At 38.8% G+C, this 17,212-nt stretch overlaps 2 protein-coding genes across 2 annotated transcripts; one reads left to right on the forward strand and one right to left on the reverse strand.

Annotated features, from left to right (window-relative positions):
* Positions 1–352: 352 nt before the first annotated feature.
* Positions 353–10,587, reverse strand: si:ch211-79k12.1 (uncharacterized). The gene is made up of 7 exons (XM_003450497.5): positions 10,429–10,587; positions 9,683–9,804; positions 8,911–9,121; positions 7,615–7,760; positions 5,448–5,592; positions 2,067–2,211; positions 353–1,084 (listed from the first exon to the last, which is right to left on the reverse strand). Exons 1-7 carry the CDS (start codon positions 10,478–10,480, stop codon positions 997–999), a joined length of 909 nt encoding a protein of 302 aa, XP_003450545.1. The 5' UTR covers positions 10,481–10,587; the 3' UTR covers positions 353–996.
* A 2,963-nt stretch (positions 10,588–13,550) lies between these two features.
* Positions 13,551–17,092, forward strand: taf12 (TAF12 RNA polymerase II, TATA box binding protein (TBP)-associated factor). The gene is made up of 6 exons (XM_003450498.5): positions 13,551–13,709; positions 14,915–15,135; positions 15,437–15,514; positions 15,761–15,875; positions 16,523–16,611; positions 16,753–17,092. Exons 2-6 carry the CDS (start codon positions 15,058–15,060, stop codon positions 16,786–16,788), a joined length of 396 nt encoding a protein of 131 aa, XP_003450546.1. The 5' UTR covers positions 13,551–13,709; positions 14,915–15,057; the 3' UTR covers positions 16,789–17,092.
* Positions 17,093–17,212: the final 120 nt, after the last annotated feature.

Here is a 17,212-nt window from a genome sequence, read left to right on the forward strand (position 1 = left end):
TTGCCTATGCGATTTTTCACATTATGAGAGCTTCTAGTTTGTGAATGCAAGTCCATACACGTGTATACAAACTGACTGAGGGCTGAGTTCTCTGCTTACGGGCAGATGGGAATAGAGGCAAGAATGCACATGCACAGTACTCTGAGTAAAGGTCATTGCTTCAAAGTAAGGTCTTTCAGACCGAAGAGGAAGCTTGGTAAACAAGCTGATGCGAGCTCGAGATGGCTTTGGATCGAGAGGATGTGCGGCCAAGCAAGCATGCATGTCCGGCTCTTACCATGTTGTCAATACTCCTCACCCCCTTTAGTGTCTCTTAAATGGAACAAAATCAATGGCACACTGGAGGACGGTAAATAATATTTTCTGAAAGCCATTTAATACCACAGAAAATCCCAACTACATTAAATTAAATATTCGAGTGCAATGTGCTTGAGAGCTGTCACAGTAAAGAGATTACAATAACCTTCTCAAAGATGCTTTGAGCTGGTTCCGCTTTGGAAAACATGAAGGTTGAAAGAGAAACAAATCAACAACATAAAACCTTGTCCTATCACCCAAATGATTCATTCACAATACACAGCTGAGCAATTATGTGTGCAACTGAAAGAAGAAAACTGAATGTAGCATCTTTATAGCGCTACGAGTAGAATCCTCATCATCATTTTCTAAGAACGTAGCCCGCCATTTTTCACGCTGCAGTATACATGAAAAGAAAATTGCCCACCTTTCTGTCCAAGATGCAGAACTGCAGCGTGCGCTCACAAGCCAAGCAGCTCAGGCATCTCTAAAGCAATCACTTGCCCTTCAGTTGATTTTTTTGTTTTGCTTTGTTTTTTTTTAAATACCCAGCTTGTTGCTGATTTTTATTGTACTCTGCCCAATAACGTCTCCCAATATTCCTATTTACTGCTTTATGACATTCTTTATTTTTTATGGACAACAACTCCATCTCTCGCTCCATCCTTCCATCCATTCTCCTTCCACCTGCCTCTGCAGTTACACCAGAGGCTGATTGTCTCCGCAGGTGGAGGGTAGGGACTCCGAGCTTGCTTTGTAGATCGGCTTTTTCTGAGAACGGTCATCACTGGAGAGAGGAAGAAAGGAGAAGAAAGACGAGCATGATTATCAGTATATCGATCTCTCAGTAGGTACTCGAAAGGTATAAGTGAGGAAATTATAGACTAGAACCAAGCACTGGAAGCGCACCTGGCTGCTGATATGAAAGTACATTATCCTTTCTTTCACTATCTGTATCTATTTGTACACACATGCTTGTATACTCAGCACAGGTTTGTAAAGTTTAGTAGTTGTTTTGAGGCCACCACAAACATGCAGAACTTCTGATTGCTGCAGAATCTTGTGAAAATTCTGCCTTTTGTAACTGTTTTTTTTAAATCTACATGGAAAAGAAGTTAATGGGTAAAGCTGCATTGGGTCACGGTGCACATTAAGGCACTGTCAGCTTTCACGATTAATGGGAGTTCCACTAATTTCCTTATAATTGCTGTAGCCTTCTTTATACTTTTACACTAGACAGAGAATTTAACCTGCTGTCATAAGCCCGAGCTTTTGGCGAGCAGGAAGTGCGTGGAAACGCATGGGAGCAAAGGGAGGACGAAAAAGATCAAGGATGAGGTCAAGTGGATCAGGGCTTCTGAGATTGAATTTAATATTCATGATGGTAAATGCCTTTTCAAATAGGTGGAAGTCAGCACATATGGAAAGATTTTTTTTCCTTTCTCTCTTTTTCTTTTGACAGAAGAGTGAAGTATACACCAAGGTCCACACTGCCGCACACACCTACACTTACACAGTGACTGAAATGACTTTGGTTCACATGATATCACACTAGACAGAGTGAAATTTTGTGGAAATTGCTGTAATCATTTAAAAAGCTATCCTCTGGGTAACAGGAGGGGGGAGGGTGACTAGATAAACAAGCACAAACATTCTCTTGCACTGAAGACACGCAATCCATCAAATTGTAAACACGCTTTAAAAAGATCACATCTAAAACAAAGTGAAGACTTAAGATGACAAGACACAAACACGCAGTTGTTTCTTACATGGGTCCCTTGCTGGTCTTGGTCTCTTTGGCTCTGCGGCACAGGAACACAATCATCGAGAGGATGAACACCACAAGAGCAACAGCTACTGCCGAGATCATCAACATGAGACGGCCATCACTTGTCTCATACCAGTGGGCATCCTCTGTGGGACAGACATGAAGGAAAACATGTATCACACAGAATGCGAAATCAGCAAAACTATTCACATTCTGCCTCCAGGCAAAGCTTCTAAAGGCAACCTTGTGCTTGTGATGGAAACGACTGTATTCCTCACAGTTCAAACTGTTACAGCCTTATACGCAGCACTGATCTTCAAGAAGCCTGCTTGTTACAATTTGCAAGAACTGGCTGATCATCCCTGTTATGTGCACAATTTCCCAATTTAATTGTAATGTTTGAAAAAAAAGAGGGATTTTTCTGAATCCAGCCTTTAGAGCTGTGGATAAAGTAAACACTGAAAAATTAAGACTATGTGTATCGGAGGCAACAACAAATACATGCTGTGTCTGTTCACATATATACAGCTTCCTTATGTTAAGAGGATTTTTTTTGTCAGCTGAAGCCCTGCAGGTTTGCACGGGGAATGTTTGCTTAGGGTTTGTGTAGCCTTAAAGCAACAGAAGTAGCATGCAGTGTTTTCTCACCCCACTTTCAAGGATGAGCAAACATTATTCCAGTATTTTTTTTTTTTTTACATTTTAAATTAGTGTGCTTCAGAGAATGTACTTGATGAACTGTGGAGCAATAAGTCAATTGCAGAAGTGACTTGATAACTCTACCATAAAAATAACATTCATTGGCTTAATTGCATTTTTAGAGATTGCATAATTTCAACTATTGGAACTATAAGGCTTATAAATCCTACTGGGTGAGAGAATAGCATTTAAACACTGCAGTGTATTAACAGTTTGTAATCATTCACAGATCAGCAATGAAGACGATGAAGACTGATGAGTTTCTGTTAATTGGATTAGCTATAATGTTGTAATGGAATTACTTCTGTACTTGAAAGCAACCATCATGTTTCATGAGATTAAAAAAAAAATCACTTTATCAATCATGCAGATTTTAGACAAAGGCAAAGTGAGACTGTGCAAGCGCCTAAATACCTAAAGCTGTGTACAATGCGAATGCATGCAAAATGCATTGATTTGCAAATGAAACGAAAGTAAACTGATTTTTTGATTGCTTTTATATTTGGAAAAATATAAAATATTTATATCACTTTATTGCGAGCTACAACTTCATGTTTATATGCATGGTGTTGGATTACCTTTTCTCTTAACAAAACTCTAAAGGGACCAAGTGTTGTTTTTAAAGCAAATGTTTTTTACTTTTTTTCTGGATATGGGATCTCGGCTGCACAGGGTCTCCCTGAACTGTTGGGCTTTTAATTTAACAATGTTCTAAATGTTTGTTTGTTTTTGTAATGAATAGCAGGTCCGAGATGCAGGCAAGCCAGTTTAACACCTGGGTACTTTTACTACATAGTCATGCTGTTGTGATGTGCAGAATGTGGTTTAGCAGCGTCGTTGTCTCCTGAAAAAGTCATCTGGATGGCACCATGTGTTGCTCTAAAACCATTATACACCAGTCAGGCTTCATGGATCTTTACAGACTTTAATGTTACCCATGCGATGTGAACTAATGCTCTACTGTGCACTGATAAAAAGCTGTGGGGAGATAGAGCTACCTTTAAGATTAGGCTTAAAACTTTACTTTTTCATAAAGCTTATAGAGTTAGATCTGGATCAGGTGAGGCTGAACCATCCCTTAGTTGTGCTTCTGTAGGTTCAGGCTGCTGGGGGACTTTCTGAGCAATTTTTCCTTTCACTCTTGATGTATTTATACATCACTTCTGTATGTCATTGCATTTTGTCTACTCTTTTACATGGTTTGTTTTGTCCTCATGTCGCTATGCTCTCCCTTTTCCTCCCCCACTTCTTCCCCCTCACTCCTCAACCAGTCACAACCTGTTTCTGCCAGAAGTTTCTTCCTGTTAAAAGGGAGTTTTTCCTTCCCACTGCCACCAAGTGCTTGCTGATAACAAATACAACTGAACTGAACAAAAGTGAATTCAGTGTTTCATTCCCATTTGATGTGGTGACCACAATTGTCAAAAATAATTTTTATTTTGATTCAGTGAACCAGATTTTGGCCCAGAAAATTCTGTCTCATTTATGAACCTCATTTGTAAATTCATTTCTTTGCATTGTAGTTTTAACTTGCAAACTATGTTTACTGATGATGGTTTTTAAAACTCTTCCTGAGCGTATGCAATGATTTCTACTACAGAATCATGTCTGGTTTTAGTGCAGCGTGTCTGAGTGAGGAGCCTAACTTAATTCAGTATTGGATTTCAGATGATAAACGTCCAAATTATTTGCAATTTTATGTTGACTGCTGAGTTTTATGAATGATGAACCCCTCCCCATCTTTACTCACGAAAGATTTGGCATCTCTATGATGCTCTTCTTATACTGAATCATTTCACTTTTTAACTAAACCCAAACTTTAAGCAATTTTCAAAGCATTGCCTTAGTGTCCTAACTTTTTTGCATATAGAGCTGACAAAGTCTTACACTTTCTGACTCATCAGTTATTATCATCATATATTATACTGTCATGTATACATTATGTATAGGTATAATGTTAGAATAAGGGACTATAGGACTTTACATTTAACAGTGGGAAAATGGCTCATAATGTCTAAATTTCACAACTCTTCAGCAGAGATCTTCATTTACACACCATTACTTGATATTTCAGTCAAAAGAAAAAAGGAATCAAAGGTCAGGTAAAACCACTGCTTCTTATAATTACCCTCTTATCCTTTAAAGTCGAGGCAGTTGTACTATTGCCATTTGTTTATGATATTTAAAATGTATTATATCCTCAGGTATGACCTTCTTACATGTTTGACATTTAAGAGGTAATTTCTTTTGGGACTTTGTTACTCTTTTTTTTTACGTGAGGAGTTTTAATAAATGTCTTTACCTCTCTTTGTTGGGGCATTGCGGCCTTTTTCATATTTCTTTGTAATTTCTCCTTCAGATACATTAAAACCTCAAGCCTGTACTGTACTTCCCATAAATTTAAAGCATCAAAGCTTGGAGGCTCGTACCTGACAACTTCTGCAAATGCTCCTGCTGACGTAAAAGTATCCTAATACCTGACCTTTCTGGTGATATTTGACTGCGAAAAGGAAATGGAACATAATATTTAGTTTTGTTTTCGCTCAGGGGATGTTTAATATTGATGGATGAATTTCCCCTCAGTTACAAGGAAACCTTAGGTAGTTTTCAGAAAGAGGAAATGTAGAACTTTCTTAATCGGTACAAAGGACAAAAGGCCTCGTCCAGGTAAGTCTTTTCTTACCCGGCAGTACAGTAATGCTGATAGTGCGTTTCTTGTTGAGGGACTCCACAGATGGATGCCTAGCGGAGCAAGTGTACTGTCCTTCATCCATTGCATTCAATTTTGACAGTTTCAGTGAAGAAGAGGGCAGAACCCAGTCACTTCCCTGAGAGAGAAAGACATACAGTGGAGAAAAACTGAATGAAAAAAGTAGAAAAATATGTCCATTTACCAGACTGTTCGCAGCCTTAGAGGACAAACAGCTAAACACATACAAATTAAAACTGCACTTAGCTGAGCACAAAAGATGAAATGGAGAACATACACTGCCATGTGACAAAAAAAAGAGAAGAAAAAAAAGAGAAGACTTGTGCAGAGATGGAAAATGAGAGCAAGTGAAATCTAGACTGGAAGAAACAGATGGACTGGTAATGGGACAAAAAGACAGAAATATCAGCGGGTGTTTGGTCCTCAGAGAGCAGCCCCCAAAAGTCCCAAATCAAGCGTATTTACCTGCAGTAATCCCAATGAATGAACACACATCGACACAAGTCACTAACCCAGATAACACCATCATCCGCAAAGAATGATGCTGCAACAACACACTGTTAACACAACACATAATGAGATGGCAAGGGAGTAGGATGAATTGTTGACACAGAAATAGCAGCACTATTATGAGATAGAGCCCAACATGGGAGGAAACAAATAATAGGCCAAACACAAGGATTGGAAAACAAATGAACGTGGAGGAGAGTTTAAAAAAAAAAACATTACACCATGCAAATGATTTGGCTCCTGGGAGCTACAGTTCCTGCCAAGAAAGTCCATTTCAATTTGAATGGATCTGAATTAAGAGGATTTCCCATAAAGGCCAGGTCTGGCCAAAGCAGCATTTTGTATGCAAATCCACTGGCTCCCAAAGCAGTGGCCTGTTTCTGCCTCTGTCCTGCTGTCATTACCGGGGGCCAATGTGCCCACGGCGGCTGTCTGTCAAACTGTGCCGTTCTGACGCCACTTTCTACCCCACATCCATTTCTGTCAAACACACAGTGAGCTTGCAGGCACAGAGAGAAAAATTCACACACACACACACGTGTGCGCTCACATAAACTGTGACATGAACATTTTGTTTGGTCGTATTATTTCCCTGAATGTGTAATTCCTATTTTTCTAATGGTCTCAAGGGATTTGTCAGCACATACAATACCGGGCACTGTCACTTCTACTAGTTAGAATTATTAGTCTTCATCAAAGCGACAGTGTTGTACATTAAGTAACCACAAAAAAAACTTCAAGTATTACATATGATCATGTGGAGGACAAACAGTATTAACAGCATAAAATGTCCACTGAATTGGATTTGGACTTGTAAGCTCATTTAAAACCCGGATTAGCAGTGACCCTTTAACAAGCATATTAACCCTAAGCCAACTTATCAAGAGGAATAACAAAAGGGGAAACTTGGCAAGTATGTCTGCATGTCCCTAGATGTCTTAATAGTTGCATAGCTTCATTACACTTCTTACACAAGTTGCGATTTTGACACCTTGAAAGCATAATATCATTTTCTCACTGTGAAGACTCGGTGTATTTCCTGACTCATCAACTTATTCTTGGACTCCATGCCAGTTGTCAGTTTGGCATTTTACACTGCGATGTCTTAATTTCCCTTGGGCAAGAGTTTCTTCGCTCAGCAAAGAGCCCAGTTGAATAATTCAATGCCGGTTAACCAAACACTGAGAAAAAAAAAATCATTAGAAATCTATCCGCATAATTGTTTTCAGGTTGACTGGCTCTTGTCTAGACCTCATTAAACTATTAATCCTCTGTAAGTGGGCAAGCTGCAATCCCCAGCGAGTGGTGTGCCCAAGCCAACCGGTCACTTAAATACAGAGCACTTCTTCTGTGAAGGGGATGGAAAGACGGCGGGCAAGGGGAAACAAGTGGCTTGACAAAGTCAGAAAGGGAAACAGAAAAGGAGGAGAGAAAACTAAGAGAGTGCTTGAACAAAGGCAAGAAGCCAGCAGAGACTGGGTGAGAATGGAAGAAGACAGGACAGTGAAAAAAAAAAAAAAAAAAGAGGTCAAACTGAGAGAGAGGGGCAGAGTGGTGAGAGAGAGAATGACAAGTTTCCAAAAGCATAATGAGGGCACAGCCACTGTGCACGCTCCCGAGGCTTTCTCACCTCTTTGTACCAGAAGTAGCTCGGCTCCTCTGATGAGCTGGCAGAGCATTTCACCACCACTTCGTCTCCGAGTCGCACCTTCAGCTCATGTGGGGTACCCAGGTATCCGGTGTAGCCTTCCCTGGACAGTGACAGCTCCCCCATATCTAAGACGCAGTCGGGAATGAGAAAGTGTGATCGGGCATTAATGAAGCAGGAAATTTAATGTAAGCTGAAACAACTTTGTCAAGCGTTCAGGCCGTGACTGAACATATGTTTGCAGTGGCAGCAGCTGGTAAACACTCAGATATTTTAAGTATATTTGAGCATAAATGCTCAAGTTTGATTGCCTCCCTGTGGTATAGACTGTACCAAGCGGTCAATAATAATGATAATAGGCTTCATCTTATTGAAGTCTTTAGAGAGGCAATGTTGTGAATAATGGCTCATTTTCTCTTCCATCTCAATAGATGGCCCACGTCCATCCAGCTCTTGGCTTCTTTCCTCCTCTGTCTCCTTCGGTCCTACACTCCATTCTAATCTTTTCCTCATATTGATTACCCCTGTGAGGCTGAGGAGCCTATCAAACAACATTATGGTCGATTCGATGGCCACTGAGAAGATAGAGGGCACTGAAAATCTGACTAGCTATGCCATGAATGACATTTCATGAAACTTTGCATTGATAACGGATACCTTAAAGCCGGAGCCGCCCCGCTGGGGACGCGGCTCTGTTTATCTGCAGCAAATAAAAATAAATAAAACACCGTCGGTCGATCTTTCGTAGGTAAGAGTACATATTTGCATCGGAGCTCTACTTCTTGTTGTTTTTGTTGTGCAGCCTCTGCAGTGCCATTGTATAGATATGTCTATTAATATTTAATATGTTTTTCTATCCCTCACTGTGAAGGGAGCTGTGTCCACAGTGTCTGAAAGATTGTCTTTACCTCCTGCTGGGTGGGAAATATGACGGAAATTGGTTTCGCAGTCTATCTGTTCAGTCGTTTTAGACTGTTTACCGGTGTATATTTAGGTGTTTTATCCTCATCCCTTTGTTAGCAATACTAGTAATCTCAAATTGTCCTGCGTTTTCCTTACTGAAAGTGAAATTCAACAATACCATGCATTATTTTCTACTCACATATTTATCTAGATTTTTGCAGACGCCTATTTGACATGTACAACACACACACACACACACACACACACACACACACACCATAAAGATCTAAGGTTAATTATTTGTCAAAAGGAAAACACAGCGTCACAGAGTCATTGTTCCTCACAGCTCCCGCCCACACCACCCGACACACTCACAATGCACTTTGAAGGACAGGGGCTGCGAGGAGTTGTCTGGCTCGGTCACGTTTTGGTCATTGGACACACAGCGGTAGGGCCCCTCGTAGTACCTTCCTGCGCGGGGAATAGACAGCACTAGCCTGTCTGCGAGCTGCTGGATCTTCAGTGAGTAGAAGCACCAATATCTCTCCATATATCTCTCCATAATGGGACGCCAGCCGTGCATGTACTGTTAAAGAGAAAGAAGGAAATAAAAAGAAAAAGAGAGGTCTTATTTTATATTTACTTTTCAGTAATGAAAATTCTCTACTTCTTTGAGCTTACATAAGCTCAGAGAAAATAAATTAATTTGCTAGTTATACACATTAGCAGTCTAAGGTTATACAACAGTAATCACATCCCTAGTGATTTAAATATGATTTAATTAAATATAAAAAATAAAAGTCGCGTGTCTTGAATTATTACTTTGCCTCCATTTGATTACATTTGAAATATCAAATTCAGGAGGAAAAGTTACATAATCATTGTCATTACTGGGAATTACTGTGGTGCATCATATTTTGTGAGTTACATGTTATGAAGTGACAATGTTTACTGAGCTTTTGAGAGTTATAAGCAAGTTTAATCTTTATTTTTTAAAACGAAATTTAGGAACAGTAATAAATCATAGCAGTGAGCTCCTTCTCAGGGATACAAAATCTCCAACGTTACAAACAGAAATGTGATATTGCGCATCGTGATATTTTCAAGTGCACTCTTTTCCTTTTTCACCCATCTTCCTCCAGCTCACCTTGGAGAAGACCTCAAAGTGGACCTGGCTGATGTTCAGGTCGGAGTCTGTGTAAAGACACTCCAGCGTGACCGTGTCTCCTTCCAAAACTGGCTCAGTTGGCCCTTTGATGACCAAAGATGCTGCATGTAGACAGACATAACAGATGATTAAGTGAGAGGTTGGGGAGGTGGCTGTACCTCCTGAGCACTGCTTTCAAAACAGCTTTCTTCACGGAGAACCTTGAAGTAGTTATAAAAACACCACAAGCACATGACCAACAGGTTTTTCTACCTGACGGATACTGTTGATAACAGAGACTGATTCTCTTTCACTTCGGGCAAGAAGTGCTGCATAACATGGTTTGCATAATTTTTTCACAAGAACTGAATGCGAGGCTGGCCTCTGCACACACTACATAAAACATTTAGCTGCTCTTATGCGTTAGTCTCTCGATAATTCTAACAACATTTCCTGTTTCACTCTGTGTTTCGCAAGGGAAAACCTATCAGTGTGACAGAAGAGGAAAACAAAGCCTTTCCTCAAGAGAACAGATCAACTAAGAGACACACAGACAAGGAGACAAACAGGCGAGCAGACACCACACGAAGCCCAGGGGCTTCAGCTGTATGAATATATTTATGAAAAAAGGAAGACCAGAACCCCGCTGAAAGATTAAACCAATATCTCATTACAGACGAGCAAATAATATTGAGCTCTTTGAGAGGATCGCATAAAAGTCCATGAGGAATATGAAAAATATTTACCATAACTGGCATGAATCAGGGAGACCACTGCAGCAAGTAGAAGCGCTTTCATGGCTGTGGAAAACAATGTCAACAAAAATATCTGAGAACACGTCGTGAGGTGCTGCGCACTTTCTAACGCGAAATGAAAGTTTGCTCAGTATTTATGTACAGGAGGGTGTAGGTGTGGCTTTCGTCTTTGTGTGTTTTTCAGGAAGCGCGTTCAAAGGAAAAAAAGTTGAAAATCCAGCCAGCATTTAAAAAAGTAAACAACCAGTCAACACCAAACCATAAATACACGACTTACTGAGTCAAGTTACGTATATGTTGTGACTCATTTGTCACATACACAAGAAACACTGTAAAGTGAACGCAGTGTAAACTCAGTAAACGAAACAAGGACCGCTGCTGCTGCTGCTCCAATAATGAAATTCATTTCGCGGTGCGTCACTTGTCTCTTAGGGCGGTGGAGTCCGTCACGTCTGAACCCGTTAAGGTCGGTGTTTTTCTGCACAAGTTCACCGGAATGTGAAAGCACTTGTGACACGTTACCGCAGAGCGTGCTATCTAAAACCGGGGAAGCACAGCGTTTTACGCTTCATTTTCTCTGACCTTTGATTGATTAGCTGTTAACCGGAGCTGAACCGCAGACTCTGTGGCTCGGGCCTCAGATGCGCTGACCTACACATGTTTGAGTCATCAGAATACGCGCAGACAGCTCGTTAAAAACAATGCAAGACAGCCGAGCAAAGAGACCACCTGTCAAAATCCTATAAAATGTTATTTGCTCTCGCGTGCTGTTATGTCTCCATTTAGTAGAATGAACTGGATAAACATAAAAATCCATTTTCCCTAAAAAGCGCCCTGAGGGAGTGATTGGTAATTCATTATCATTGCCGTTTCACTGCATATGTTGTCAAACACTTCATGGTTTAATGTTTTTATTGCATGTTTTTTATTGTTATTATTAGCATGGTGGCATTTACAGACCGTGGTGTAAATGGGCAGTGGACATTCATGGGGTTTGGGGATATTGTGCGCAATATTTTGAGATTACTGTGTATTTGTTCAATGTGGATGAATAAAGATAATAAAGTAAAAAGCAACAACAAAGAAATGTTTTGTTAAATTTTTGGCCTTGAAACAACATATTACTTTAAAAAAAAGGACTACAGTGTCTTATAAAATTATTGAGCCACTCCTCATTACTTTATATTTTCCTGGGGAAATGGGAAAGAGGTGCAGTTGATTTATTGAAACGTACAAACATACATTAAAATAAAGCATAAACAGAGTTTTTAAAATACAACACATTCTTTCTTGATTATTCTTTCGTTTTTCTATTATGGTGGGCTTTTCACTGCATTGGTAGTGTGATTGAGATCAATTGCTAACACTTTCCAGATGGTATTGCATGGTGGATCAAAATCTGTGTTCTGCTTTTCTGTGTTCGTAATTCCACCAGTTTTGATACAATCCCCAAACGAACTGGCTGAAATGCAGCCCCAAGCCGTGACAGAGCATCCACTATGTTTTACAGATGGCTGAGACACTCACTGTTGTATCGCTCTCCTGACCTCCACTGTACATATTGACGAGGAATGAAAATTTTCAGATTCTGATTCATCACTTTATAAGACTTGTTGTCATTGATTTTCAGTATAAATTTTGTGTAATTTGTCACACCTCGGCCTTTTCTCCCTCTTTCACTGAGACCATTTCTGACGAGGCTTCAGTGAACAGTAGATGGTTCACCTGAAGGTCCAGATACATCTTTCCAAACACATCTCTCTTGCTGGACTTCTGTTTCTTGAGGACATGACTTTCAGATACTGTTCATACGCTGTATGAAGCTTGTTGGACCTACCACCTCTTCTTTTGTCTTCTGCTTGTTTTTTTATTGCAATAAAACTGTACAATTCTTCCTCACTCTGTAGGTGATTTTCCTGAGGATTAATAACAAAGCTAATCTGTTCCCATTCAGACCGTGCAATATCACCCAACAGTTTTTCATTGAATGTTTGTTTCATTTCCCCATCGTATGCTGCTACTCTTTTATTTATTTGCACAATACTATACTTTTAGAATCACCTGCACTGATAGCTAAGCTAAGCTATTTATTTTTCAGGATATAGTTATATTGTTACTTGCTACAGTTATTCGATATTATATTTTGCACTATTCTACTGTATATTACTGTATACTTGTATTCTATTGTACATATTGTATATCTTATTACTCTGTTCCTCTGTCTCTCTTGCTGCATTGAGCATGTGTATGACAAAAGAATTTCCCTCGGGATAAATAAAGTTCTTCTTATCTTATCTTATCTTAACTTATCTTGTCCAGTTTCATCTGATATTTTACTTCAATTCAATTTTATTTCTGCAGGGCCAAATCAAAACAAAAGTTGCCTCAGGGCGCTTTGTTTTGTGAGGTAAAGAACCTACAATAATATAGAGAAAACATAGAAAAGCCCAACAATCAGATGACCCCTTATGAACAACAGCTTTGGCCTGGGACAGTGGAAAGGAAAAACTCCTTCTTTTTTTTTTTTTTTTTGCTTGAATGATAAGATCCATGTTAAGTAGTTTAAAAAGAAAACAAAGAAAAACCAAAACAAACACACAAGCAAAAAATAATCATCTGTAAATGTTCAGGTGCAAAGATTGAAGTGAAAATGAACGAGAAAGAACTAAAAAAAATGAAACTGAGAGAACTATTGCTCAATTAAATTTTAAGGAATTACAAGAAAGCAACTCCTTGAGAGCAGAATATAAAATATATAAACATAGTATAATAATGAATAATAAATAGAATAAAAATATGTATTTAAAAAATATAGGTGACTCAAGACTTTTGCACTGTATTCTGTAAAAGGGAAAGGAATAAATCTATGTTTATGTCTAAGTATCTAGGTTATGTGATGAAAATATTATGTTATTAAATTATTATATATTATAACTAACAATTATAACTATTGTTCGAAGCATGTAAACTTTTATTTTTTAGTAAAATTAGCTCGTGTAGTTACTAAAGACAGCAACGCTTCTTTATTAAAAGATCAATCCGAGTTTTTGTTGTTGTAATTCCACGAAACATCCAGCAGGCGGCAAACTAGAGGACCCAGGGCTGCGGCGTCCACAGGAAACAGAGATCAACAAAGCGGAAGTACTGAAAGGAAACCTCGATTATTTTTCCAGCTACCCAAAGGGGAAAGTGAGAGACGATTTTTGTGTCAAACAACAAATTTGGCATCACAGCAACGCCGAAGCATGGACAGATAGTGTTTGTTTAACTGAGTAAGTTGACAATTTGACGCACAGTTTTAAGATTTAGCCTCCATATCGATTCTCCACCGGATTCGGTGCTAACGTTAGCCGCTATTGTTTTTAGCACCAATGTTAGCGCAAACTTCGGTGTGTTTTTTATTGTTTGTTTTACTCGGTGAAACTCCACAGCCATGATTAATCTATGGTCTGTTGTTTTTATATTTTGAGTGTCGTATTTTTCACTAACTCGATTAATGTTTTCAGTAAACCCATGCCATTGTTTGTCGGCTAAGTTGCATGGCTTGGATTTTGGCATACTTTCGGTATTGTAAAGGTAGTAGAGTTACTAATAAATATTGTAAACAAAAAATAAAATCAACTAAAGCTAAAAGGCTTTATATTGTAAATATAAAGCATCGGCTTTTATGGTAAAACTTCGTGTTATTTTTTTACTTTAAAACCAAGAGTCTTCAGAGCTTGAATAAAGAAAGCAACTGGACTTCTTTAGCTTTGTGAAGACGTTTTATCCAAGAGGCTTATTCAATTTTAAAAACCAAAAAGGTGGAAAGTCCCAGGAATTTTCCCCTTTACGTTGTCCTGAGAGTCGTTAACCCACTATTAATAATGTGACTCATCACATGAACCAAGGTGTGAATAAAGGAGTGGGCCATTATCATCATCGAGGGGTTAAGGGTGAAACTACTGGGAAGGGATCCTAAGACTGCATTGTAGTTTGTTGATACCTGGCGTCCTAATTGTATCAATAATGGTCGTTCACAGTGGGTTTAGATGATCAGAACCTCAATAGGTCACATGATGGAGTGGGCAAGAGTAGTTTTGCCCTTATCCCCCAGTGATGGAAATGACCCACGCCCTTTTTTCACACTTTGGCTCACGATCAGTAGTCTGTCAACAACTCTCAGGACCACCTCCAAACAGGACGATCACTAGTACGGGTTAAATACCTGGACATCCCACCATTTGTCTTTAGAATTGAAGAAGCCTCTTAAATGGAAAGTCTGGCTTCACAAACCCAAAGACAGTTTCCCCCCTTTTCAAGCTCTGACAATTGAGAGGCTGCAAAGACATAAACTCTGCATTTTTGAGTGTAATTGGTAAAGAAAACGATGATACAAGCCTTTTTTTTATTAATGTCCTGACATTCAACCTAAACAGCTTGATCAACCTGTGATTAATTTCTGTAGTAACTCTAATTTCTGACTTTTTAATTTCAGATTCACGGCTGTGGACCTGGTAAAGAGGTAATTCATCACATCTGAGTTCAACTTGCTGCTGAGGGTTCGTGAGAGACCCACCACAACGGTTTTGCCCCGCAGTGACACTTCAGAGTCTCTCTGCTTTTCTTTTAGCCACTAGCATGGCTAACAGCACTGTGACAGTGGTTAAGGGTCTGCCACCAGGCCCTGCGGGTAGAAGTAGTCCAGAGGGATCTCAGGTTAGTTAATTTCTTACTTAGCAGAACCAAAGGCCAGGATCTGTGTAATAACTTACTGACTTCATGTCTTAAAATGCCAAAGATTGAGAGTGTATTTTGTTTTACATGAAGATTTTTTTTTTTTTTTTTTTTTACATGAAATATCATGAAAATATCAGTGCAAAACTTATGGCTCCTTGCTTTAAATGTGAGAAAACTGTGTTGTATTGTATTTTTGCAATCTCTTACTATCACTAAGCTGTTATGCAGACCACACAACCTCACCCATTAGCTTTGATGGATGCATCTTCTTTCTTCCCAGGTGCTAAGTAAGAAAAAGCTGCAGGACCTGGTGAGAGAGATTGACCCAAATGAGCAACTGGATGAGGACGTTGAGGAGGTTTGTCAGTAGTTTAAAAAAAAGTGCAAGATTTTTTGGCTAGACAGTAAAGCGTACGAACAGTGCATCTTCTCTTTATTGAATAACATTTAAACTTTTTTGCTTTAAAGCCTTTTTTCATCATTTGCAATGAAAACTTGCCTAATGCTGTTAACAGCTGAAAATATGATGGTTTTCAAGCTATAGTGAAACAGATGGTTTCTTCAGTTTGCTGTCTGGTTTTCAAAATCCCTGTTTTCTTCTCAGATGCTGCTACAAATTGCAGATGATTTTATAGAGAGTGTAGTGACGGCAGCCTGTCAGCTGGCACGCCATCGCAAGTCCAACACCTTGGAGGTGAAAGATGTTCAGTTACATCTAGGTAAGTTGCTTGTGACGTTTTTGAGTGATTGGGTCATTCTTTATTTTGTCAGGCTGTACTGTGTGCCTTGAGCTCTCACAAAAAATGTAAGAATGTGAATGTTATTCTGCAGTTATTGGTTGGCAGCTGTTTACAGAAATATTATCAAGGCTTATATTTAATTCAGTGCTACATGCCTTATGAGAATTTGAATTATTTATTTGCTGCTATCATCTGTTGGCTATTTATATTCAAATTTTGTTGTTACTTTGAGAGCACAAGGTGATTTAGCAGACTTTATATGCATAAAAAACATCTGTTATGAATGGATTTTTTTTATCACTTAAATTATTTTAATGATAAGAACTTAATTTAATATTTGTAGATGATTTCAGATAAATGTTAGGTGAACTATGTGCTTTCTGTGATCAGTTTGATTATCACAGAGGGAGTTTAAATTATTTACTGTAAAAGCCTTGAAAAGAAGAAAAATTATGTGTGTGTATATATATATATATCAATCTTTGAAAATGAGATGGAAATTAGATCTTTCCTTATAGACTGGGTTATTTGCCAGATATGATCGCTGCGATATCAATATCTATTGTAAATCCCGATGAGCCTTTTAAGGTCTGTGGCCTGCTGCCATTGTGCATTGTTTTTATCAGAGCGCCAGTGGAACATGTGGATTCCTGGTTATGGCTCAGATGAGATCCGGCCGTTCAAGAAGGCTTGTACCACAGAGGCCCACAAACAGGTGAGCGATTGCCTCTGCTGCACATGTTAGATTACTGTAAATGGTAGAGTAACTGCTGATCTTATATTTGTCAGTATGGTTAATTTGGTTTGTATTATGATGAACACTGGGCCTAATTGTTTTCATTTATTTTCATTTCAGAGAATGGCACTGATCCGCAAGACAACCAAAAAGTAGCACGACTAAGATGTACCTATTGTGGTTATTTTTTTTTTTTCATTCTCTTTTATTTTCCTGTCAACTGGGATGTTTTTTTGTTTGTTTATTTTTATTTTTTTTGACTAAAACAGAGAGGTGGTATTGGTGGATGTATTTTTCTTGACATTAATGTTTCATTGTCATAGCTCTGTACGTTTTAAGTGTTTTGCCAGAGTCATTGCACAATAGTGGTCTTTGTATGTTTGATTCTGTATTGTTGCCATTAAGCTAAACCTGGCAGAACTCCATTGCATCTTTGTCAATAAAAAAATGACTCAAATACTTTCTTGGTATTGTTCATTACTTGGATGTTAGTGTTACCTGACTCATGTGCCTTCCTAAAATACTTGGTTTTACCTTTCTCATTAGAGATTTATCATTAGATTAGATATATTGCAAGTAA

The sequence above is a fragment of the Oreochromis niloticus genome, linkage group LG11 (genome assembly GCF_001858045.2).
Source record: "Oreochromis niloticus isolate F11D_XX linkage group LG11, O_niloticus_UMD_NMBU, whole genome shotgun sequence".
NCBI lineage: Eukaryota > Metazoa > Chordata > Actinopteri > Cichliformes > Cichlidae > Oreochromis > Oreochromis niloticus.